The 27,702-nt window shown below is 37.4% G+C and overlaps 1 protein-coding gene across 2 annotated transcripts in view; it reads left to right on the top strand.

The window, feature by feature from the left end:
- The window catches only part of LOC134537851 (diacylglycerol O-acyltransferase 1), a 59,312-nt gene that overhangs the window by 12,984 nt on the left and 18,626 nt on the right, over window positions 1–27,702 (top strand). The window contains exons 2-7 of one of the 2 annotated variants that reach the window (XM_063378729.1): window positions 8,393–8,521; window positions 10,839–10,933; window positions 20,453–20,505; window positions 23,823–23,931; window positions 25,301–25,450; window positions 27,317–27,473. In XM_063378729.1, coding sequence (XP_063234799.1) covers window positions 8,393–8,521; window positions 10,839–10,933; window positions 20,453–20,505; window positions 23,823–23,931; window positions 25,301–25,450; window positions 27,317–27,473 — 693 coding nt within the window. Of the gene's footprint in view, window positions 1–8,392; window positions 8,522–10,838; window positions 10,934–20,452; window positions 20,506–23,822; window positions 23,932–25,300; window positions 25,451–27,271; window positions 27,474–27,702 lie in introns of both variants that reach the window. The other variant, XM_063378728.1, reaches the window with a different exon arrangement.

The following is a 27,702-nucleotide window of genomic DNA, read 5'->3' as shown; positions in this document are numbered from 1 at the left end:
CATTCGATGGGTTATCTGTGGGGTGGTCCGATGCAGACGTCTGCAGCGTTCGAGGTGTTGTACTTCTTTGTGTGCGTGTTCACCAACCACCCTGGGCCGATTCCGTGCCATTTTTCTGGGCTTTCTATCTTAATCGAGAAGAGCCGACGTCTCTCTGCATCGGGAAGTATAGGAGGCCGATCAGAAATGGGTTTCAACTCGTTGCTTCTTCGATTTCTTCCTTTCGGCTTGGGCATTCTCCCTTGCTACTTGCGTGAAAATAATATTGTGCACAAAATATGGAAGGGATTTTTTTTTTTACAAATGTGATTTACACTTAAACGTGAAGAATAAAATTTGTTCGGAGCAAAAAAGACAAAATTACTTTCGTTGGTAGCTGGCTGGCGACTGAACGTTAGCCGCGCCTACTACGTATCTTAGCGTTGGCTGCCGCGCGGTTACGTCATTGCGGGGGGAGCGTTGGCCCCTGTGTTTCCCGTCGCCGTCAAAGCGGGCTTTACGATGGTATAGTAGTTATTAGCCTCGAGTGTACAGTTTGGCCGTAGTGTGCGTTTCAAAGTAGTCTATTTTCGTGTTGCCAAGATTCTGTCATGGACACACACATTATCTTTGAAAGATTTTGTGCAATGGGAGTGCATGACTTGATGTAAGCTTTTGGAAATACGCCATTGCTAAGCAATGCTTAGAAATGGCGTATGTCCAAAAGCTTAACTCAAGTCATGGACACACACACCCCCTTCCCCCTCCTTCCCCCTCCTTCCCTAACGAAACATAAGACGTTCATCTAATTCTCGTCCAAAATGTTATTTTTTTCCGGGAGTGTTCTTTCATGTCTAAATGGCCATAACTTAAATGGAATTATGGTTAGGTTAGCGACGATTAAAATACTGTTATATCGTGAAATGTGTGAAATGTTTTTTTCCCCGAACCTGATTAGAACTAAGTGTATTTGTAGGAGGGTCCGGGTAAGGGAGGGACCTAGGTGCGTCTCATACCAAAATCTATTCTCAGTCATGCTGGGGGTAGAGGCCGCATGCATCGTGAGCTTCGTGCAGGGATTATTGGCCATCAATTAAAGCCATGAATAACTGCCCTTATTAAAAAAAATTGGTTGTCTGTAAAGTCGGTTTACGAACGATATTTTTAACGTGACAACATCATTACAAAACATTGACGAAATTATTGCATACTTTTATTAATAAAATTGAATAATTGTTGTTGAATTATCACTATTTTGTATGGATACAAAGGAGGAGTGAAATGAAACCTACAATTTAATTGATAAATTTACTTTTATTTTCACTCATTAATTCAAATATGTTTTTAACTTTAACGAACAGATTATTTTAACTGTAACGTTTATACATGTTTGCTATTTAACTTCTTCCAATCTGTGTTATTCTGTTAAGGATAGGACGATGATAGGAAAAGTAGGAAACGAATGGGAGTGTTTCAAATTTAATGTGCCTCAAAACAGTCAAATCGATGGTTGTTCCAATCGAGTGGAAGAGAGATAGATGCGGCGCAAGCGTACAATGAGCGTAACGGGACACAGCGTAATGAGACAATGTGCGTGACGGGACACTTTTTCCTGCGTGCAGCCGGCGTTCATCGATTTATTAGACGTCACGTCAATCATATTAAAAGTATGCCAAGATGGGCCCAAGCAAAACCTGCAAACACACACGGAATACCCTGGGCACATACTTGTGGGGTGTAATGTAGGAGGATACAGGTGACGAGAGGATGGATGGTCCGAATCAAGAGCATGATACCATTGAATATATATTGTTACGATTTACCGCGGGTTCGTAAAGTATAGCTCAATTAAAGATTTTTATCACACACACAGTTTTATTTATTACCACTACTTGTCACTTACAAATAATCTTCTAAATTGGCAAATAATAAATTACACTTAAAGAAATGTCAATTCCACAGTCACTCGTCCGCACACCTCGCTGGGCCGCACCTTTGGCGCAACTCTTGCCGTAGCACCCCTCGTGGGTCTCCGCCGCGGGACTCCGTCGCCACACTCTGCCGCTGCCGACGCACTTCCTCTTCGCCGAGGATCCGCTCGACTCCTCGCTCGCAACTTCACTCGGGACTCCGCCGCGCCCGCGACTCTATCGCCCGGAAACTCCACCGCGGGAAAACTCCCGACTCCACTGAACTCTCTCACTCCCTGCCCTGGAACCTTCGTCCAAGGACTTCGCCACTCTGCCGCACCCGCGGCACTATCGCCCGGAAACTCCGCTGCGGGAGAACTCCCCACTGAACTGAACTCGAGGGTCGGCCCAACCTCCTTATATAGCCCTTGGGTTCCCGTCCAGAACAATCGGGCATGTCTCCGAGATATTGCGCGACCTTCGCCGTCGAAATGCCCAGAAACGCGTCGTGAGTCCTCGAAGGACGCGGTGGCTGCTCAAAGAACGCCGATAAACGCAACAAGCATCGGGTTCCCACAAAACGCGTCGATAAACATGTCTGAGTCCTTTTATTCCGCAGTGCGGCCTCTTTAAGTAACTCGATCTGAGGCAGGTGCGCGCTGTGGTCAGGATGTCGCGAGATAGTATGACACGAGATACCAGGGAGAGGATGCGGGTGGAAGGGGGCGCAGACAGGCCGAACGAGCGCGGCGACGCCAAGCACTCACTGCAGCCAAGCGCGATCGTAACAATATTCAATGATACGGTGTTTCTAGTTCCGACCGCGAGTCGGCATGTTCGGGACTGATCGGCAGTCAGTGAATGGTAGGCTCGGCTGTTGTTTCTGTAACCGCGTCTCTCTGTGTAGGCTCGACCGGGAGAGCTTGTTACGTAACGTGGGTCTCCATGCCTCGAGGTACTCGTGCCTGCGCACTCGACGACGCTGAGAACTGTGTCGTCACTCTCTGCCACCGAGGTGATGCGGCGCATTTCTCACGTCTTCAAATGTCATCATCGAAACTAAGTTTAAAGTAACCTGATTTTTGAAAACGTGCGTGGGTTTTTAAAAAAAATATACATGATAGTGGCACTAAATATATAAAATTAATTAGATAAATCGTAACACTCAAGTCAGGTGACGTCTGGAAAACACTGTTTATACACTTGTTGTTTATACACTTGTTATTGTTTATACACTTGTTATTGTTTATACACTTGTTATTGTTTATACACTTGTTATTGTTTATACACTTGTCGTTGTTTATACACTTGTCGTTGTTTATACACTTGTCGTTGTTTATACACTTGTCGTTGTTTATACACTTGTCGTTGTTTATACACTTGTCGTTGTTTATACACTTGTCGTTGTTTATACACTTGTCGTTGTTTATACACTTGTCGTTGTTCATACCCTTGTCGTTGTTCATACCCTTGTCGTTGTTCATACCCTTGTCGTTGTTCATACCCTTGTCGTTGTTCATACCCTTGTTTATTCTAAGAGTAATTAGGGAGGTCGTCCCAAATGCTTTTCCCATAGGACAGCTAGCGTGTAGGCCCTACTGGTGCGCAAAATAAACTTAAGGAATCTGTGGCTGCTGCTCGTTAATTATGCGCATACGGATTCATTTGCTACCAAATAATGCTCAGTGCAATGAAGCTGACTAGCCAAACTCTGATGTGTTGCGAGTTTAATTTAGGTTCCCCCCCTTCCCCCGCTTTCTCGTTACTACATGCCCTTGCCAAGGGTCTTATCTTTTACTGCAAACAAGACTGTAATTAATTTGAGCATCTATTTATTGCCCACATCGTCACATTTATCGAAACTTTCGGAGCATAACTTGACATTTCTAGAAGTCAAATTCAATGGTGACAATTTAATAGACATGAGCAAAATAATTAATACTTTAGTTCCGAAACTTTTTCGGCAAGTTGGAAGCTTTTGGCGGATGTTTCCGTATGTTCGGGATGCTTTTTTCCCCCTCCATCTCATCTCAATCTATGCTACATTCACAACACAGCTCGTCAAGTCTAATTGAGCGTTGCCTCCCATCACCTATACTACGTGGATCTCGCTTGTTGAAGGTCATAGTGCAAAAGAGAGAGAGAGAGCATTGCTCCCATTTTGGTAAAAGTTCCATATTGGATCTTTTTTTTGGAGGGGGGGGGGTAGGGGGTTTGTGTGGTATCAACCTGTCAATAAAGATGGAGAAATTGCTTATTGCGTATATAGTTTATATTAAAGTTCACTAGCCGGATTACCCGCGCTTCGCTAAGGCAGTCTGCAGGTAGAACTCGGGAAGCGTAAGATGTCCATAAAGTTCTGTCCCTGCCCGAACACGCCCGAATATTCACCAACATCAACAATGCAAAAGCCCGTAGCCGTGCAAACAAAGAAAGCATCAGCAATGAAACGGAGAAATTTCATTTAACCTTGCTAATTTCTTTTTGTGGTATATTACATCTCCGCCCGCGTGGCATCTAGTGCAAGGGCCACTCATGACTCCTCCATATTTAATACGAATGAACTTGAAATGGGAGCTCACCTTATATTTGTTACACTGGTTGTGAAGAATTGTGCTTTTGTTCTTATCTCCGGCTCCCGTCATAGAAGCGAGTCAAAAGTAAATACCTACCATTTTTTAAGTTTAATCATAAGCTTTTGAATCCAAAAAGGTTTTCATCAAAATCGATCCAGTAGTTTTTGCGTCAACCTCGAACAAACTTACAAACTACCTACAGTTTCATAATTTATAAGTAGGTAATTCCAAAAATAAAATATATTTTGGTTATGGTAGAGTTTCGCATCACAATCACATTCAACTGCATACTTTGTTTTGAATACGTTACACGGAACAACTGCTCCCGGGAACAATGTTCCTGAACAGATTTTGAAAATGAAATATATTTTAAGAATACAGCTCTGCATTACGCATAAAATTCCTTTCTTTATTTTAACTTTTTATGTTAAAATGAAACGGGATACGCAATAATGCACAATCAGGATGTCCCAATTATAAATTTTAATAGGATAAACAATAAGCGTTCTAGTGTGTTGGTTCGTCACAATTAAAGAGCACTTTTCTCGTTTGAAGCGTCACGTACGCAAATTGGCGATTCCTCAGTGTAATAAGTGGAGGGTGAATATGTACTCTTTAATTGGCAACAGGACGGAGCCCCTCCCCATTTAAATCTCTTTGTACGAAAGTGGTTGAACGTGTTAGTCCCTGACCGTTTGATTAGTCGTAATGGTCGAGACAAGAGCTTTTATTCACTTGCCTCCACGTTCACCTGAGTGAGGGCTTTATAAAAGACTAGCTGCCCGACCCGGCTTCGCACGGCTATACTAATGGAAAAAAATTAAGCCACATCTCCCATTTACAGTAATTGTAAATAAAAAAAAATTCAGTGAAAATTTATTACAATGCTGTATAATGTACCGGAGAGAAAATGAATAGCACCGATGGTTTCCCGACTCGTGCACGCAACGTACAACTGATGTACCCGTACTTCGCTACGGCAGTCTACAGGCAGATCACTCTTGCGCCACTCATTATACATGCCCCTCCTTGTGGGTACGCCACTGCCGCGCGATGCCCGTTGCCATGGAGACGCAGAAGGCATGAACAATGCAAAAATCCTGTTCTCATGCAGACAAAGTACCCTTTGTTGCCTGGTGTGGTTTTTACCACCCATGGGATCTAATTTTTGGAAAATGTCATCCAGCGTAACATAAGGAACATTACTGTGAAGTTTCAAGTCTGTAAAATATATATACTTGAAAAAAAGGGCAATAAAAAACAAATTAAACACAGAGAGGAAAAAAAAATAGTTTAGGTTTGCGATTTAAAGTGATAAAAAGTATTTAAATACTAATTTAACTCTTATGAGGGTACTGATTGCTTCGTTAATATCACACGGGTGTTTTTTACTTGTATGGGAAAATTAAGAATGATAAGGCATCTAGTGCGTGGCAACAATGTTAATAGGTAATAGGAAATAAACTTATAGCGCCTGCGGCATTGTCAACACACACTTCGTACGTGTACTGCATGTTGTATCTAACCCCCTCCTACGCATTTGATTCTAAATTGGACTTTTAGTAACGATCCCTAATTTTATTGATAATATAATATAGCCTATAGCCTTCCTCGATAAATGTACTATCCAACACTGAAAGAATTTTTCAAATCGGACCAGTGGTTCCTGAGATTAGCGTGTTCAAACAAACAAACAAACTCTTCAGGTTTATAATATTAGTATAGATTGTGTCCACGTTCCACCGCTACCTAATGTTGTGCCAGAGTTAAGACATGACTCCGGACTGAACCAAAGGGAACAGACGAGAGCGTCTGTGTAGTCTCGTCATCCCGGACAGACCCTACGCCCGAAAAGTCCAGAAAGGCGGCGCTCATTCGTGCCACTCCGCGCGGCAGCCCGCGGAATTCCCAAGGCCGCTCAGCTATAAATAACAGCGCCGTGCAGGGCCGCCAGCCAGCTCCGAACCTGGCGCGTGTCGCTGTCCTGTGTGCGTTCGTAACACTATTAAATTAAAATATGTAATTATTTTAATAAGGGAGTTTCTACAAACCTAACGTACTTATTTACAATAAAAAAAGTATAAAAGAAAGTAAATTACCATAGTCGGGTTTTTATAAATATTATTTTCTTTCCTGACGACTTGACTAATACTATTAAGACCCTTTGTACAATGTCACTGAAGCTTAAGATCTATCCCGTAAGCGAAGACCGATCTTCCTGCTCGGAGTAATTACAGTGCACGCATGCGTACGCGGACCAGTACTGATTAGCTGGGCAATGGCAGTGATCCGTTTCCGTTTTTTTACTTTTCAGTTTCATTGTAGCTTGACCCTTATAGAGGAAAATACTTCCGAACTGCTCTAGTACACCACAAGGGAAACGAAGAACGCGTGGTCTTCAGTTCATAACTGTACTTGAATTAAGGCCGCTGCTGCTTCCACAATGCAGGAAACTAAAAAAAATTGCAATCATTGAGATTGCGTTTCAAGGCTACAAAATATTAATTGAATTAAAAATATTAATTATTATTAGGGAAGAATTTGTAGATAATCAAAATAAACCACAAAAGTAATTGATCACCAGATATTAATGTTCTTGAAAGAATATTTAAAGTATTTAGAACACACACTGTTACTACCACAGCCAAATACTCAAGCTTTTATTGTTGGTACGGAGCAACGTAAACGGAAGAGATCACCATTGCCGAGCTAATACGTACGGGTCCGTCTTCATCTGCGAGCATTGTAAATATTGTGTTCCGTGAAATCCATCTCCGTTTCAGTGTCATTGTATAACGGGCCTCAAAGGTAGAACCATAAGACAACTTCCAGGACATGTTGTCGAGAATCATCAGCAGTTCAGAACACTTATACAAAAATCTTGACATCACGAGCTTGGAAACAACGTCCCTCAACACACTATCAAAGTCACCAGTGATAGTTCGCCATTTACTTAGGTCCGTTCTACAATGGCACGGAGACTGATCTCTCGAAACATTTTCACTATTGCGTCTGCTGCTTCCACAATTAACTGAAACGCAATGAGTGACATCCAATGAAATTGCATTTCAAGTTTACGAAATAGTATTTAAATTTATTAAAATATGCTTAAGAGATTATAGCACAGATAGAATTTACATACATAATGAAAATAAACAACAAAGTAGGCCTAGTAATAAAACAATAGACATTCTTGTACTAACAATTTTTAATGAATTTAGGACATTAACAAACATGGCTACCACCGCAGCCAAGTACTCTGCTTCTATTGGTGGCATGGAGCAATTTATAGGGATGAGCTCAGCATTGCCGAGCTAATCCATACGGGTCCGTCTCCGTGCTATTGTAGAAAATCTTGTTCCGTGAGATTCGTCTCCGTTTACGTTACATTGTAGAACGTGCCTTAGAATTGTCAGGAGACGGCATACTGTGACGTATGAGTTGTTAACTTCCTTTTCCTTATTGCAACGCTCAAAACATTGCTGAAATGGTGCTTGACCACACATTGTGAAATTTTAAATCATCAAACATTCACTGCCAGGAAATATAGTTCCTTGAACCTGTTACCACCCTATATTTGGGGTGTCCTGCAAACGTGGCGCAGCCCATCAACTGGACAAACAGTAATGTATGCTAGGTTACCCCTTAATTTTGTAAACTCAAATTTTAAGAGTACCTACTTTTATTGTTTTGTGAACTTGACATGTTTTTTATTATCTCGGCATTACTACTGGTTCACATGTAGGAAATATTGGTGAATAATATTTGTGACACTAAAAAAAATGCGAAGTAGTTCATGTTAAATTGATATAAATACATGTAGCTCTTGTCAAGTAGTAATGACGAGAAAATGAAAAATGAACATGGTGTGTGCTACACCACCTTAAAAGATGATGGAGTTTGAACTGTTGTCTTGTTGTATTCCAGATGCCACAGGCCGAGAGACTCGCTGTTCTCGTGGTCGTCCGGGTTCGACAATTTCACTGGCTTCGTGAACTGGGCGTTCCTGATTCTCACCGTCGGAGGTATCAGGCTGCTCTTGGAGAATTTGATAAAGTGAGTGACGAAATTAGTATTATCTAAAAATGCTTAGTCTTGACAGCTGATATCATAGATTCGTGGTTTTGGTTTGCGAATACATTCATCGCATAAATAATTATGTAGATTTTTTAGTTGCAAATCATGAAAGCCGATAAAGGAAATTTAAAATTGTTGTTGAATCTTGAAGTACCGTACAAGCAAAGAACTTAATAGTACCGTAAGTTTAATATTAGTTAACAAAGAGTTCACCACATGTACAATTAGTTATGTACTGGTTTACTGAAGGTTCGGAAAATTTCAGGGCATAAATTTAATGGGTGGTAGGGGATGCCAAAACAAGCAATGAGCACTGCTCCTGCTATAATTTTTTTTTTACCAGCTTGTTCACTATTGAAATATCTGCCATCTCTGCAAATGTAAAGTTGGTCGTGCAGTTGCAGTATGTCAATTCTGTAATCTTAGCACTATGCTCACTAACAAGTCGACACTTCGCTTATTGCATAGAGCCATAAGTGTAAACCTATCACAACCAACCATCCAAGCTGCTGGTTGCTGGTTGGCATGGCTAACTCTAAAGGCCCATTCTACAATGGCACGGAAACGGAGACGGGTCTCCCAGAATATGCCATTATCGCGCCTGCTGCTCCAGTGCATGGAAAATTAACAAATGGCAACCAATGAGATTGCATTTCAAGGTTATGAAATATTATTTTAATTAAAATTTTTTTACATATATAATAAAAATAAAAAAGGAATAATAAATATTATTGTACTTTAAACAATTCTTAACGTACCTATTTAGAACATATACAAATATTAACTAGACCAAACTTATTCTCGACTATGCAAATATTGTGACAGCATTAAAAAGAGTTTGCTAAAGGAGAAAAAGAAAACCTAGAATTCTGACAAAATGGAGGTATGATGTATCTCAAGTAACAATATAAACAGAAATTTCTTGACAATTTTGACAGATGCAAAATTTTTTATTCCCCAAGTTCTCTTGTTCCTTTGCAACTGAAAATCAATATGAATGACCAGAATAAAAATCATATGGCAAAATCTGGTACCATCATCCATAAATTTCTGCAGGTCAATCAATATGCATACAATGTGTTCGTGAAATGAACCAAATTGATATTTTAATAAGAACATAAATATTGTTACACCTGATGGGGTTGTTCATACATAAAACATACTTTGGTACTTAACCAGTGGAACATGGGCGAAAATCTGTAGGATTCCCAGGGGGGCCCGGGGATGAAGTTTTATCATTCACATTTCATAGTTACGATTTTGCAAGCGCAAGTGGGCCCCCTCTCAGAGAGTTGATGCGCTGCAGCGCCATCTAGCAGAAAGTTACGAAAAATGGATAGCATAAAAACCTACTCCATGAAAAAACACTATACATATATAATATATATATATTATACATAATATATATATACATATATAATATATTATTTATATACATATATAATATATATATTATACATAATATATATATACATATATAATATATTATATATATATACATATATAATATATATATTATGCATAATATATATATTATGCATAATATATATATATACACATATATATATACATATATATACATATATATATATATATATATATATATATATATATATATAGGGTCTATATATATATATATATATATATATAGAGAGAGAGAGAGACTTCAAGATAATATCAAGCTTTCCAACCAGGTAGCCTACTGATACACAGGAATGCGAATCTGTTGATCAGTGGCGGCCCCAGGGCAGGGCAAGCCGGGAATTTCCCCGGGCCTGGCAGTTAGCGGGGCCCCGTGCTGGTGCTTTTAATTTTTATTTTACTTGTTTTGTCTAGTTTGCTGTTAAAAAAATTTTACATTGATGTGTAAAGTAATTATTAAAATTGTATTATGTAAATTAAAGTGCTGGTCAATACCAAATTTCAATTCATGATAGTGTAAAGAGTATTAGAGAAAAATTTTCAAATATTTTATTGCCACGTATAAGCACACGATTCCACCTGAAGTTTATCGTACACATTTATAAAACAGATCTGAGGCTAATTTGCTCAGATTGAAATTAAAATATTGTTATGCTAGATTAGCAAAAACCATTGTAGATATTTAAATTGGCTTAAAATTTTTCTTTGGAAGAATTAGTTTTTAAAATTTTCTGAGGGTAGGGCCTCCATTAAATTGGGCTGCCACTGCCGTTGATTTGTAAATGTTTAAAAATTGTATGTTATTGTTTGGAACATGAAACTGTGTAGTTTGCTAGTCTCAGGTTTTAGAGGTGTGTATGAAATGATGTTGAAGGTATGGCATCCGCGTGGACCCCCACCAGTGGCTCATCGTACTCACCGGCCAACAAGAGGGCGGGGCGGAGCACCCATCCATCGTGCTGCTCTTGTGTGAGTTTCCTCGTCTGGAGGGTCCGTTTCACTTGCTTGGGTTGTCTGTCCCGTGGTTGGCACAAGGTAGGAAGCCGCTGCCGGGAAGAGACGAGCAGTGAAGAGGCCTCTCTCTTCACAGGGATTTTTCCATTTATACGACACCCCTCGGCACTCCAGGCAGTGGTTCGCCCTCCCTTGTGTCCGGTGATTAAGCCCCACCATCTGGGATTTTTCCCATTTTATTTTGCTATTATTCAAATTTATGCTACTTAGCCCTGTTTTTGGCATGTCGAGGTGTAAAATCATATCTGCCAGACATTCTATACCTTGTTGTAACCTCCACAAAAAAAAGAAAAAAAATGGTTTTGTTCTAGAAAATCAAATTCCATGGTAACCCACAGTGAATAAGGAGCAGTTAATTACAAAAGCGGCCATATTCATTTAATAAACCGTCTTGAATGCCACATCATGGAATTGAGTAAACAGTTTTCCTTGATTTCTCGCAAAACTGTTCTGAGGGAGATGGCCAGTTTTGGAAATACACGACTCAACAGGATCTAGTCTGTAAGTGCTGCAAGGAAATAACTTATTATTTCATGCTGGCAACTAAAACTCACGATAACCACACCAGTTCACAAGTGTTGACCTAAACAAACAAACAAACAAACAAACAAAAAAATTAGCATGGAAGCTCTGTTGCACGCGGTATCAAAATATTTGAGATTGCTAGATGGAGATGCCTAATCCCCTTAAGCTTCTGTGGCATCCAAACTCTCGGGTACATTGATTAGAGCAATCATGGACTTCGCTTTCCTCAGTGAGGTGAAATTACGTGAAACTGTATTGGTTTCGGACATACGAAGAAAGACTTGGTGACAAATGATCCCTAATTTATTCTGGACCTAATTTATTCTGGAATGCTTGGTGCTAAACTTTTTGTCTACCTGATATGTAACTATAAAGGACAAGAATTTTTTTGGTTTTGATTTCAAGTCCAAATTGTTTTTTAAACAGGAGATTTTGGTGGTTTTTATTTTTAACACATTGTATTATTCATAAAAATGAAATTATTGTTCAACAAATGTGGAACTTAAATATTTCTTAATACAAATTTTACAAAACAAGTCCTATTTTGACTAATACATTATGCACTTATACACAGGGTGGCCACTCACCGGGAAAACCGGGATTTATCAGGGAAATCATGTTGATCAGGAATTATCAGGGAAATGTCAGGGAATTTTTTTAATAACCGGGAATTTTTTGTGTCGTGTATATTTCCGCAGAGCTGCCAACCATTACGGATTTTCCGTAATTATTACGGATTTAACACAGAATTACGGAATTACAGAACATCGCTGGTTTATTACGGAAACGAGGCTTTGTGCTGCTGGGTAACAGAAAAAAAATTCCGTTTCTGGTGTGCGTGTTTCGTGAACGCAGTTCGAATACATCACGTGGTTGTGCAGATAACGGAACTAATAAATGTGCGCATGTACTGTCGAAATAAGTAGATTAATTGTTGTGTTTTGTAATAGAAATGGTACGGTATTACGTCCATTGTACGATACAACTAGTAGAGGAGAAGGTGTTAATATGGAACCCCACTTTGTTTTTTGGTTATTGTGGCTCTGCAATAGGGTTAAAAAAGTAAATTATGGCTTTGATGGATCCCCAAACTATCAGTGCAAGTGTAATAGCTATAATTTCCCAATTATTAGATACACAATAATTACTATTGTTTAGTATGTGAAAAAAGGTAAAAGTGGGTGGTAATCATTATGTGATGGTAATATGGAACCCTACCCTCAGAATCAAAATAAAACACTTTATTCCTCACAAAAAAATGAGAAAGTGACAGAAAACAAACAAATATCTTAAGAATAATGTTATATCAATACAAAACATAACTTGTCTTGATTGAACGGTGTAGACATAACTACACAATGATCAGTTTAAATATCTTCACTTGCAATAATCACAAACATATTGTCGGTCGTCTGCACCGGCGCACTCACTGTGAGCCCAGTACCCGCAGACCATACACTGAACCCACAGCTCACCCAATCTGGAATCAGAGAACCGTTCATCGCAAAATACGCATATTGCATCCTTCTGTGCAGGATCTTCTTCCCCTACAGGCACATCCAAATCTGAGTCCCCCGATTTATCGCCTTTAAACTCTTCGTCAGATGATGTTGAGATGTAAGGTGATGCTTTCCTTTTTGTAGTTTTTGACTTAAAGTTTCTGGAGGTGCTTGGAATGTCTGCTGATGTTGATGGAGTAGCATTTGTCTTGTCTGTGTTTGTGTCATCTTTCTGAAGAGTTAGTGCTGCTCGTCCTTCTCTGTGCCCTCTTCCTTTTCCACGCTGTCGTTCTGTGCCTTGTCTAAGCTCTCAACCCTGCGTTTGGTTCTGTTCAATCCGACGCTTAGTCTCTTGTAGCTGTTGTTTGTAAGGTGAACTAGTCAAAACAGAACACTTCATAGGTTGGCTTCCCCGGCGTGAATTTCTCTTTTTTTCGGGCATAGGGTGAATGTGAAGAGGTGAAACGTGTGGTGCTTCAATGACATTTGCTGGAGTTATTTCTGTGTCACTTGTCTCATTGGCTGCTTCTGTAGAAAGTGCTGCATGTTCTGCTTCATGTTCACTGGCAAGAAATTCAGCATCTGAAAATTTACTTCTACAGAAAGGAAAAATACCTGTCCCTTCGAATCCCCTTATAGCTGTCGCAGCTGTGCAGCATTGATTGTAAGTATTTCACAGATGTCGTACGGCCCAGGAATTTTATCCTTGTGCATGATCCATTGCCTGACATTTTCGTTGTAGTAGGTCTTAAAAGGACCCATGAATGTGCGGTCCAGGGGCTGCAATTATGACTCGTGTGGGATGGCAGGCACACAATCGTTGTGTGATTTTCCCTCGCCAAATCAATTACGTCAACATTCCGGGTGTGGGAGTAGTGGTCGTAGAGTATGAGGTTGGTTTCACATAATCAAGGAAATGTTTGAAACATTGTGTAAATAAGTCCATTTGAATCCATCTGGAAGGGTGAGAGGGACCAATGGTTCTGGGAGGTGCCCCTCTCAAGAGTGTCCGTCATATTCTTGCGGGGAAAGATCATAATTGGGGGTACAAAGTTTCCTCCTGCACTCATACAACATACTACAGTCACTAGGGATCCACGTTCTGCTGCAGTTAATGCACACACCTGTCGTTTCCCTTAAAGAGCTATCACCTCGGCCATTTTAGATTGGACTATCGTCAAATCACTCTCATCCACATTATACATCATGTTAGCTTTAAAGTTTGTCTTTTCATATTCTGTGGATTGAACATCATAGAACCCATTAACTCTCTCTCTCGTGAAACCTGTCGCCCTGGCATATGATGTTCCGGTAGGTTTTTTCAAAGTCAATTGATTTTTGTGGTGTCTGAGAAAATGGTCCAGCCAAGCCCTTCCAGCTAATTGCTGTTTGAAAGGGTGACTAAGTTCGTTGGGCTTAGCAATTTGGAAGCCCATTCAACGAACATCCATTCACGTGAAGCCGTAGAATTTCGCCTCCATAAAATGAAGATAATGCACTAACTCTTTCTCCATTTTATCACTAAGCACAGGTGGTCGCCCAAGTTTCTTGTTAACTGCCTCGCCAGCAGGCATGTCTTCATCGTAAGCAAGGCGTCTAAGTGTGGTTTTTGGGACGCTGTAACACTTGGCAGCCTTTTTGAGGCCCATTTTCTTTTCGCGGATGGCTCCTATCGCCAGCTCCATATTGTGTTTGTTCCATACTTTTCTCTTCTTCGCCTCCTTACCACCTGCGAGCGCTCTCCTCGGCATTCTGCAACAAACAAATGAATAAATACTTAGCTATGAAGTCAAATAATGTAGACAGTTAAGTAAATTCTGCATTTTATTTGACTCGGAATTATACTGAAATATGTTGGTAATATGGAACCCTTTTGCATTTGGGGGTTCCATGTTATCAACATAACAATTTTGGAAAACATGTTGTTGTCATGGATCTCAAGGAAGATTTTCAATAATGGAATACCATGGAAGCGGTAGGAAAACTAGTACACACGTACACACTACGAAAATTCAGTTGCCTACACAACACAGTCAAAAATAACAGACTAAACATACCTCAAAAAACATTCGAAATCTCCGAAAATAAACTCGAGCGTCTTGTCTCTCAATAGCTGCACGCAAGCGACTGAAACATGGCGGGGGTTCGTTTCTCAAGGAGAAGGACTAGTTCCACCACCCACCAAGTGTGTACAGCACTTCCCGGCCGGAATATCGAGGGGTTCCATATAATCAGTGGGTTCCATATTACCACCTTCTCTACATATTCATTCTCGGACTTTTTGTTTGTTAGCTACTTACATCACGATAATTTTTGTACGGTACTTTGGCTAACCTGTCTTGTGTTATTTACTTTCTTGAAAGCCATTTTTTTCATCAAAGTGTTTTTGTCGTGTGTATAGACGTGAAACCTTTTTATGTTGTTCGATAGTGTTGTGTTCTTCAGTGCCGGTTGTAGAAATGAAGCGTGTGACAGAACAATGTGTATCTGGGGCAAAAAAAAAAGAACGTTATTCTTCAGAACCTTTGACCAAACTATATAAATGAATGGCCATGCTTGTCATCTTCAAATGTTTTGGAACGCCACACGTTTTGTAACGTATGCACGTGTGACTTTTCGATTGCGAACGGTGGAAGGGATGACTGAGGACGGCATATTGAATCAAAGAAACATGCAGAACATTTTAAAGCCGTGACTAGCAATAAATCTATATCGTCGTTTTTCGCTACATCTGAAGAAACGAAAGTAACAAACGCAGAGTTATTGTTTACACGTGTTTTGGTAGAACACAATTTACAGATAGCAGTAGCCGATCATTCGGGTAATTTGTATAGAGCTATGTTTCCGGACTCAAAAATTGCACAGAAATACAGCTGTGCAAGAACAAAAACATCTGCCTTAGTGGAGTATATGGCTGATGAAACTAAATTGAAACTGTTGAGTCTTTAGTAAGTGGACCATTTGCTTTAGCTACAGATGGGAGTACTGATTGTAATGCAGTGAAGATTTATCCATTAGTAGTTTCATTTTTAAATCAAACACAAAGTAAAATTTGCACTGTACTGTTATCCCTTTTTGAGAGTACTAAGACTAAGAATATTTCACAACTAGAAATGTTACACTTCAAAAATGAATGTAAGAACAGTTATCAAAAATTGTGTGAAAAAATGTTTGAGCGCTCGCCACTGAAATACCCCATTACTAGGGACAGGAAAAATTTGCGGGTTCAATGACCTGTAGGATGAACTCCATAGTTCTGCGTACTTTCGGTCAAATGAACCCACTCATTGGCTGCTGTCTTGTGAGACATCCCAATGTAGCAGCCTGTGATTTTATAAAGCTTTGGTCGGGTGTTTCTCATTGGCCCAGAGTCATCCAGGTGAGTAGTGAGCCAATAGCAGAGGCAGCACTGAGGTATAACTATTTGTATTTTAGCCTATCGCGAAATGAATTCGCGAATTTTTCCTGTCTCTAGACACAAAACAAAACATAGACAGCAGGTCATTGAAAGGGATGCTATAATGTAAAGTGACATAAGGTAATAGCACCAATTGTTGACATGCCACCTAAAGGTGACACATAATTCTATTTTTTAAATAATAAGATTTCAAATAACAATTGTGGGAAAATAACTTTCCTCCACTTAAGGTGGACTTACTATTATGAAACTGGTACTTTAGAACAAGGCCACATATTAATGACAGTGTAGTAATGATTGAAGTAAGGCGGTAGTGTTCAATAGTGAGTGATACTTCAAGTTTTGTTAATAAAATCATAAGGTAAGTAACCTGCCAAATAGTGAATAAAGTTTTAAAATGAAAGTTTTTATGTGTACATTTAATTATCACATGTTATTCAAAGTTTATTTTAACTGTATAAACAAAAAACCATAACCTTACATCACTCAATGGTGCTAGAGGGGGGTGTGTCAACTTTAGGTTCCAAATAAAAGCATGTTTCCAAAAGATGACAGTACTGTCAACTTTCGGTTACAAGCAAATTATTAACATATGAAGTGAATGAAACTTCTCAATGAATAATGTGAAGTTTCATTTAGGAAACAGTGGAAAATATGCATGGGAACTTTAAGGTGACATACCTGTTACCCTAAGGTCCTGATGTGTCAACTTTAGGCCACCTGTGCAAGCTAACAATGTAACAATAATATACCTTAGGGTTTTTTTCTTTCTTTGACCACATAGTAGGTATTTTATCATAAATTTTAAAGTCGATGAAGAATATGCAGTGATGTCCAGAGAAAAAATTAACCCAACAGTATTACAAACAAGCAAAGAATTGGAAAATCATGTGGCATAGTTAAGATCCATTATTAGTCATCACGAAGTTGAGTTATTAGAAAAGTGAGAAAACATTGATGGTTAAAAGCCTTCGTGAGCTGTCGTTGAAAGTAACGAAACTTACAATTCAACTAGTGGGTGGAGTGCTGGAAAGAGAGGCTACAAGAAATGTACGAGAATAGGAAGAAACTGTGGAGGAAAGAATAAAAGAATTTCAGCAAGAAAACCTGATACAGCGTCAAAATTATCCAGAAGAGTTACAAGTTGAGATGATGGGTGAAGAAACCGCTGTTGAGTTTAGAAGCTCAGTGTTGCCTGATGAGTCTAGGCTTAGAGATGAAAATATAGATAAACTTCAAGAGGTTGTCAATGCTTGTGCCACAAAAATTGAAACAGTAACAAAAGAAACTGTAAGTGATTATATAGTAGGAAAGACATGTTTGCAAGAAGTTACATCACCATTCAAGAGAGCTCTTTTCTGGCTAAGAGAAAAGAAAGTAACCACTTGTGTGAGACATTGGGAAAAAATTCCTAGTGTATTACTTCTGCACAGTGGCAAATTTATCAAGAAAAAAAGTATTCAGAAAAGAAGAGAAAAGAGGCTGAAAAACTTGCCAGAAAGGAGGCAAGAGTTAAAAAAACTCAATGTGATTAAATCCAAGCAATCTCTAACGGCCATATCTAAGAGATGAACAAATGTCTTCTTCAGATTGCTCAGACGTGATCTCACTTCATGAAAGTGAAGATAACTTCTCTGATATGTCTATTGAAGAGGAAGAACAGGAAAGCACTCTACTGCATCTCCAAGATTTTGCAGTGATTAAAGTATACGGGAAAAGTTCATTTCGACTTTATGTTGTACAAGTTAGAGAAAATGAAGAAAATTAACTTTACTTGGGGATTTTTTTAAAAAGAAATCCACAAAGTATGAGATTCTCAAAGACCGAAGAAGAAGCCTATTTCAGCCAAGAGGACGTAGTCCGCAAATTGTCCAAGTAGTTCTAGTTGTTTTAAGAATATGGTATCATTTTCTACTGATTTGAGTGACTAAACAATTTTCTAACTACATTATTGTATTAATAAGGACAAGATAGCTTGCTAGTACTGAATAATTAGTGTCTTTGAAAAGCATGAAGACAGATTGAGTTTTAGAAGAATATTTATTTTAATAATCCTAACAAATTATAAGTTATGTTATAATGTCAACTTATGGTACCCAAGATGTCAACCTAAGGTTCTGGCTGTGTTTTACATGTCAACTTTAGGTGCCAAGGTAAGACTCAAATAAAAAAGATAAAATAAATTATGACAAAGGTTTTTCGGGAAAATATATAGCAAATCAGTAAGTCAAAAAAATAGTGCTTCCAACAATAACAACATTTGACTAATATGTCTTGTAGTTTCGATAACAAGGAATAATTCGTTCAAAACCACCCCTTAACATGTCACCTATTGGTGCCATTACCTTACGTATTTTAAATGTATTATGTTATTTAACAAACTTCCGTATGTATATAATGAAGAAAATACAGCAGGGTGCTAAAATGTGAGTAATCTCTTTCTATAATATAATATTATTTCATCAAAAGTATGTTTTTTTGTAATTGTAAATATCAGGGAAATTTTGAATTTTTAATCAGGGAAATCAGGGAAAAATCAGGGAATATTTTTGGTGACTGTGAGTGGCCACCATGATACAGTAAAATCATTAGAAATCTTTTTCTTTCTCTCTCTCATACATGAAGACTATACAATTGTAAATTCAGAACCAGACAGGTAAAAACAGTCCAGGGGCTTTATTCACTATCTATAAAGAACACCTTATGGTGAATGTAGGAATACTTCTTAAAAGGAATTAAAAGTGGTTATTTAAATATCAGCAAACCTAATAAATGTACTGAAAATTACGAAAAAAACCTAATAAATGGTTGCTTAAACCATTTAATAAGTGAGGAGGGCATTAGCCTGGGTTAAATGTGCTTTGAGGTTTTTTTTTGGGTTTTTCGCAATTCACCATTATAATATTGTTCAGAGTAATGGTAGATTTATTTTAGTTATTTACTAGTGCAAAAGAAAATTAAAACTGGTGAAGATAAACAGATTTTGCATTTAATGAATTTCACCTAACATTTTCTGTTTATATTCCATGTTTGTATTTCACACATGATTTGCACAAAACATTCTTTCTATGATTACATTTATTGGTTTACAATAACATTTACTAATATTAAGACTTAGTGTTATTCATGGGTACCACTGAACTGTACAGCAAACAGTAACAATAATACATTCATTGTTTCCTCTTGATGGATGTGGTGAAGTACTTACGGAGGATTATAGGTATTTTTACAGAAAAAGTTCCACTTTTTGATAATGTTCCCCTTGAGTCAGGAACTACGTAACATGACTAAAAATGTTATAAATTTATAAAATGTCACCAATATAATTTTGGCTGAACATCAATTATTTAACCCTGCCTGATCTGACCCTGACCAGACAGCAATAGAATATCTTAAATTATTTTTGGCCAGTATCCTTTTAAAGAAGACTTACTATAGTCACTTTTGCTAACCATTTTGTAGACATCATAACATGTATTCTGGCCAGAAACTCTTTTTTCTAGCCCTGTTTAGTTCTGTGGCAAATTGTTGATAATATCATGAATTTTGATAACATATTTATCAATGCTAGACTAAAACACCAAACTATTGTCTTGCAATATTCAACATTTTAAATCCTATTTATTGTCTTTATTTCTCATATGATATTTATTTTTGCTGCTATGTTAGAACCTATTCAAATACACACACTTTACAGATTTTTGGCTATTTTACTATGCAATAAGTATCGCAACATTGTCTGCCAAGTAGGGAAACACAGGTAATGGCAGACAACAGCATTTTACAGATGTTTGGCGTTACCAATCATGTTTGACTGTTAGTTCGGCCAAACTTTTGTAATATAGCTATTAAGACGTAGATTTGAGTATGGAGTACTTAAAAAAAAAAACCTGTACAAAATTATAGGGTATTAGGTTTTTGAATTAAGACCTGGCTGCAATTTTACATTTGTTTTATATTAGGTACTTAAGATTTAAGAACATTCAATTTTGTGAAACATAAATGTTATGTCTTTAACTTTTTTCTTTCTAGATTCCATAGTTCCTGTAGTTCTCTGCCTTCTTATTGAAAAAGGAATGGCTGTGGTAAGTTTGTGGAACATCTTACTTAAAAAGTTATTAAGAAACAGATTTCCTTATACAGGTTTGTACAATTGATGCAATGAATAAAAATTTTTTACATGAAGCATTTATTGGTTTAGAGAAAAATTGTGACAGTAGTATGTGTTTTGTGGGTTAGTGTAGAAGTTAACAAATAGAAAGGAGGAATAACATTTTAACAATGAGGAAAATTTAAAATAATATTATTTACATGAGAATTGGATTCATCCAATGAAGCAATAGTATGTATTAACACAAAATATAGTTAATAAATAAAAAAATATCCATAAACTATCAAGTAGAAAAATCTTTCAGCCAAATTTTTTTATTTTTGTCCTGTTTTGAGGAAAGAACTTAATTTGGAAATTTTCCCCCAATTTCAAGTTTAAATTTTTGACTACAGTAGAACTTTGATAATTGAGCAAGGTCAGGACTTAGCAGGTGCAGTGTTACGGACATGCCTTATTATCAGGCATTATATCCCGCATTCACTAAACACTAAGTTATAGGGTAAATACATATGTAATATGATTTTTGGCAGCAAATATTGTCTAAGTTGAACATAAGATAAACCTTTCAACAAATACTGGCAAAAAATCAAAATTTGCTGTTGACTACCAAGTTCTTCCAAAGAACTTTTGCCAGTTAACTACCCTAGTCTTTAACTTTAATCTTCTCTTGGTAACGCTATGAATAACTGGGTATTTCCAAAGCAATGTTTACAAAATAAAAGGAAAGGTCAGAGAACTTGGCAACACAGTATTTTAGCATCCTTGACATAAAACATTTGTATCAAAACAGCTATAGGTATAAAACAAATTGTGAATAAGTCTTTCAGTTCTCACTTGAGATGTATAACATCTAACCTCAGTAACGAGCAAATTTATGTTTTCATGTTGCAAATTCACTTCTAATATAAAACTAACACAAAATGTAACGTGGAAATCTTAAAAATAATGCAGAGCATGATCAAATACATGCAAATTATGTTTTCAACTACTTTTCTTTATTTCAATCACACATAAGTTTCTGCACCTGCCATTAGAATTTGTTTCCAGAGCAGTTACGTCAACTATCGAATCATTAAATTTGCCGAGGTTAAGGTTAAATTATATAGTGAAACTGCTTCGATAAAAGCGAAAAAGACTTTGAAAAATGCTAAACCCTGGCTTTGGACATAATTTTTGACAAGGAATTCGATTAAAATACTGCCCATCTTGTTAAAATTCACTATACAGTTAATAATTAAAAAAAAAAAAATCTTAGGCTTCCAATATTTTGAAGCTTGGCAACAAATGCGAAGCTTCTCATAAGATGCAAATCTTTGCATCACATCCAGTTTGATGTAAAACAAATTGCATGTTTCCTGGCGAATTCAAATAGATAGATTGCTTAGTGGATGGCACAGGCCTAATAGACCCCCTGTTATCTAGTCTAAATGCATGACCCTGACCCCTCCTCTCACGCATCATGCAGGCGGGCATGATCAGTGGGTCTGCCCTTGTAGGCAGCAGTGACTTGACGCTATACCAGGTGCCTCTACGCCTGGTGGTCTCTTTCAAAAGATATGCTAAAAAAAATTTGATGTAATGCCAGCTACATTCAGGACCACCTATCTAGGCACATCGGTGTGCAGAGTTAGAAAAAAACCACTCAATTTGAAAACTGCTCAAGATGTCAGTGAGAGGTCTGTTCATTTAAGGAATCTGAGGGGATGGATGGTTTGTTTTGTATTCAGTTTTTAAGCTGTATTTATAGAAGAGTAAAAGTGACTAAAGTGTGTTGTGAGATCAATTTTTAGGCATTACAGCCGGTACAGATTCATGAAAGCACTTTAAGAACTTGCATTACACTTTTATATTCATTTCTCCACCATATAATGTTATGGTTACCAATGAAATCTGATAGTTGTCCTATGCATGATAAGACTGCATGCTAGTCCATAGACGTGCACTTACAGGCGATACCGCACTGCAATGCTTGCGAGCGCGGCAGTTATCATCCCACCTCAAAACACATTTATCCTGACTAGGCAGGCCCCTGAAGGGATCTTTAATCTAGCATGTTTGAGACCATGGCCATGCTGAATTTGAATTCTGCAGGTTTATCAAACAGGGATACCAAAGAAAAATAGTATTATTTAAAAATGTTAAAATAACCTGCTCTGTGGCAAGAAAAAATACATGTGATTGTTGCTGTTAAAAAAAAAAAAATCTACAATTCATGTTGCTTTTGTGGTTAAGAAATGCCTGAAACCAGAAAATGCATGTTGCCAGGATGTGCTGACACCAAGTATGCCAGCGAGAGGAATGCATAGTCATTAGATACCTACAGAAGATGGAAGACAGTTTAGGCAGTAACTGGAGAAAACTCTGAAATTTTCTGAAGCAAGTGTTGAAACACTGTTTTAGAGTTAAAATATTAAAAATCAATGTGACTCAGGTATACAGAATACCCTAACAGATTTTCTGAATCCGTTACAGAATTAGTGATTGGTCATTTCTGGTAGAGATGAATTAAGGGAGAATAAATTTATATTATGGCTACAGATCTGAGTAACTGCAGCTAAATATGATGGAGTTACAAAAATAGTCACTATATTTGCCTAGATTTTTTTGAAATTTGGTAAAAGCCAAGAATATTCTCCCACCATTTAGTAACTTTCTCTCATTTTCACGATGCATTTTTGTAGTGTTTAATCAGGGCAGTGTGAAGTCAACTCGGTAAGTTGTGCAGTAGATAGATACTTACTGCAGCAGTGTATTCTGGTTTTGTCAAAATGATCACTTAAATCTATATTGAGTGCAATGGTTTAATGGTTTCTTTAAACTAATCATATGGCCTACTTGTAAGGTGATAAAAGATGAAAAATTGAAGCTGTAATTGAACTGCACCACAGATTTCTTTTCACTCGGCTAAAGATAAACAGCATTACTGTGTCAAGAGAGATTATTATTTTACAAATAGTTTCATAACAAGTGACTCTGCTGTACTTGAAAACTTACTTTTTATTAGAAAAATTCTTCTCATCCTTATCAGGCTCCTTGGCCCTGATTACTAATGCATCACTTGGTGTTTACAGGTCACGTGTTTGATTCTAAGTCATAGCACGACTCAAATTCATAAGCTTTCGCGATTGTTGCAATTTGTCTTCTGTTCAGCCTAGATAGTTAACTGTTTAATTTTTGATTAGAAACATGAAAATAAAAATCTAGCATATAGAGAAGTCTAGTGATCTCTTACGATAAGTCTTAATGCTGAAAAAAAAAATGTAAAGCATTTATGTGTTATCTGTGTTCCAGGAGATCATAGCTCATGCGCCTGGCATGTTTGCTCACATTGTCAATCTCTTGGTGATGGTGCTGATTCCCATGGTGGTCATTCACCTCAAGAACACTGCATTCAGTTTGTGTGAGTAGCTTGCCGCTTCAGGCACCATAGCACAGGATTGAGCAATTGGGATACAAGTGCTTGCCTAGCAGATTTTGGAAGATATTCTCTTTATTTAATATTATGGTGCTTCTTGAATGTTTTCAACTAAGTTTTGCATGAATTATTTTGAGGTTAAAATTTTTTTTTTACACTTTTATGTTCGTTTTTTTTTTTTTTTAATCCTACTTAAATGCATAACCATTTTTCTGCTCTAAATTTATTTCCATAGAGTTTACCAAAATGTAGCACTGTTTGCTTTTAGTATATAAATTTATAAGCTAAATAATATAACATGAATACCGTAAGTAATTTAAGTAAATATAATTACATACAGAAATTGTGGACTTTGTGTATTCTTAAAGGATTTTAAATTATTAATAAAAGGATAATCATATAGTGTACATAACAAATTTTTCCATGTAAATAGGCCTATTATGTTTTAGTGTTTCAATAACATACTTTAGCACATGTAGATTCTATCCAAGAATTTTCCAGAGAACTTATCTAGTAACATAATTTCACATCACTGCTGTAGATCTCTGGGAACATTATCCATTGTAGAAAAACAAAGTTTAACATTTCTTTGATTAATAGGCAAGAATATATGGTGAATAATGATAAAAAATGAAATGGCAAAATTGAAGTCAGTACTCATCCAAACACACAAATGTACTAGAGTATCTAGTTTTTTCTATTAAAATATAAATATATTTTCATCTATCTTTAGTTTAAGCTTTTATTAAAATGTACAAAGTAAAACTATTTAGTATCTTTATGGTTTTTTTTAACTGTAAATAAAAGCAGTATACAGCTGATATCATACAGACATGGCTAAAGACCTATAGAGAAATATCACAAGAAAACTTTTAAGTATAATGCTTTTGGGATTTTAACATTGCATAATATTTTGATTCATATTAATAGTAAAAATACTTGGTGTTGACATTGCAGTTAAAAATAATGTTTATCTGTAGTTTTAATTTCATATTCATAATTTTCTCATGAACTAAGGAAATATTAAATGATTTAGTTGCAGTTTTTTGTTTAACTTTCATCAATAGTACTTAGAATTGCTTTACGTACACATTTTAAGAACTTAACCATGAAATGTTGAAGTGTAATTGTGCTTAATATACTTATTAGCCTATGTGTGTTTTAATATTTATTGGTGACAGACAAAATACACTATTTTTAATGATTAAATTTGCATTTTTATAACACCATAAAATCTTGGCTCTGCTGGTTAAATGAGGAAAGGGAATCTGTGGAGAGTTTGTTTTGTGGAGAGGGGGTAAACACGGCGGCGGAAGTGGCAGTTATGGGCTATCGTACTGTCATACTGTTGCAGTTGGTGCCTCAATGGTGTGCTTCACGTATTCGGTCATGTTTTTGAAGCTGTGGTCATACGTTCAAGTGAACTACTGGTGCCGTGGGAGCCGGCTGGAAGCGTCTTCGAGAACTCACGTGAGGAGACAGAGTTTGTCAAATCACAATCTCGGTGAGTGTTTTACTATTTTAAGCTGATATCTTGCAATTGGCAGCAATGTACTCTACAAACTTTTGTTTCAGTGTGTTTTTGAAAATTCTTTTCACTCTTAGAAGTTGAATTATTAGAATCAAAAAATTTATTGGTTTTCTTTGTCACTGTCAGTTACTCAGCATTGTACATTAAAAATATAAAACATTTTTGCCAAATGACTCTTTGCAAGTTGAAGTGCAGTTAGTACATTTAGTGATAATAAAATTTAATAAAAAAATTACATATTGTATGATTCGTAACAAACTGAATTGAGCCACGATTTTTCACTTCAGGTGTCCACCTGGTCAACTGTGTGTGTGTGTTAGTTGTGGTGGGGATAAGTGCAGCTCTAAAATATTGCTTTTCAGGAAACATAAATAAATCTGCTGCTTAAACTCCTGAAGAATTTCAAACACTTGGTAATCACTAGGTTTTGCCGCCCGCTGCTGGTTGAGAACTACTGCCACACAAATGTAGCAAAATTTAATGTTTGCAGTGCAAAATTTTTTTTGATGGAGTGACACGTAAACTGGAATATGTACAGATGAAGTAGGAAACTTTACAGTTCCTGTCTGTAAGGCAGCCTGTATCAGTTCTTGAAGCCGAGCACTTTCTACCTTCTTCGTTCCTCATCTCTGAAGTTTTGGCCAGGAATGTCCTTAAAAATACTTGGCCAGTGCTTGAAGTCGAAATAGGGTTCCTGCAGACAGCAAAAACTTTGGTAATAGAAAAGGTACCTTCAAACAATTCAAAACACAGGATAAATTGACTATCTCAAACTAAAATCTAATTTTTCATAGTATGTAGTACCCTGATAATGATCCATTAAATATAAGGGATAGGCTTACAAACCACTATACACTAATTTAGAGCATAATGAAATGTGTGTAATCTTTTGCTGATCACAATCATTGTATTGTTTGAAAGTTTGTTTTAAATTGTTAGACCGTGTTCCTTTAGACATTTCACCACTAAGTGAAAACATGGACATAGAGCACACTAGACAGCTGATAGTTATCCAAGAGCCCAACTGCCCTTGGTAGTGCCACCATCATAACAAAAATACACTATCCTACATCATTACATTGCTACTATTCGACAAATTCACTTTTTTTTTAAGATGTGGTGTTGCTTAAGTAGTGTTGATTAAATTATGACTGCGCAAGCAAACATTTTACAATTGATTATGCATGTTCTGCAAGTTAGATATGTGTGTTGAAATGTGTACTGTAATGTATCTGTTGTCTTGCCACAGGGATGTAGCCAGGAGGTTAGGTTAGTAGGTGTGGACTCCTCCCTTCCAGAATATGGGGAGGGAAAACAAAAAACCAAAATAAGAAGTAACTTCGCTACATAAAATTATAGAGGTTAATTTTGGAAGCATTATTGTAATCCTTAGTAGGCTACAATAATGATTACCTCTCCATTATAGCCCGACATGTCTCGAGCACAGAAGGAGCAGAAATTGTTTCCAAGTACATAGTCCATATTTTTAATGCCTGTAATGCCAAGTAGTGTATATTTAATTACATTAATATGTATGTATTTATGACTAGTTTTAAGTAAATCAGCAAAGAGTAGAGGAACAAATATAAAAATCAAGGACAAAATATTAAAATCAAGGACAAAATATTAAAAACAATGAAATAAAGACCAAAATATAACATTTAGTTTTTTTTTTCTCTCAAGCAAAATCAATACCTAAATTTCTGTGTGCAAGCGTTGGAGTTAAGGTCTACTGTCCCTGAGAATTCTTACAAAATTCAACTAAAAAAGAAAACTTATTCTAATGGTTGTAAGGGGGAACGCCCGGGGGACCGACTGGAGCGCGGGCGTTGCTTGCAGCGGGCACGGCCAACGGCTCGGCGAGCCGGGACGAGATGGAGACGAAGCTGGTGCAGTACCCGGACAACCTGAACCTCGCAGACGTGCTGTACTTCATGTGCGCGCCCACGCTCTGCTACGAGCTCAACTTCCCCAGGACCAACCGCATACGGAAGAGGTGGGCGCTGCTTCTTGTTCTAACACTCTTACACTTGTTTCAAGACTCTTAGACTTGTTTCAAGACTCTTAGACTTGTTTCAAGACTCTTAGACTTGTTTCAACACTCTTAGACTTGTTTCAAGACTCTTTGACTTGTTTCAAGACTCTTTGACTTGTTTCAAGACTCTTTGACTTGTTTCAAGACTCTTTGACTTGTTTCAAGACTCTTTGACTTGTTTCAAGACTCT

The sequence above is a fragment of the Bacillus rossius genome, chromosome 12 (genome assembly GCF_032445375.1).
Source record: "Bacillus rossius redtenbacheri isolate Brsri chromosome 12, Brsri_v3, whole genome shotgun sequence".
NCBI classification, from domain to species: Eukaryota; Metazoa; Arthropoda; class Insecta; order Phasmatodea; family Bacillidae; genus Bacillus; species Bacillus rossius.
The sequence above is the reverse complement of the archived record's forward strand: the minus strand, read 5'-3'. Positions and strand labels throughout refer to the sequence as shown.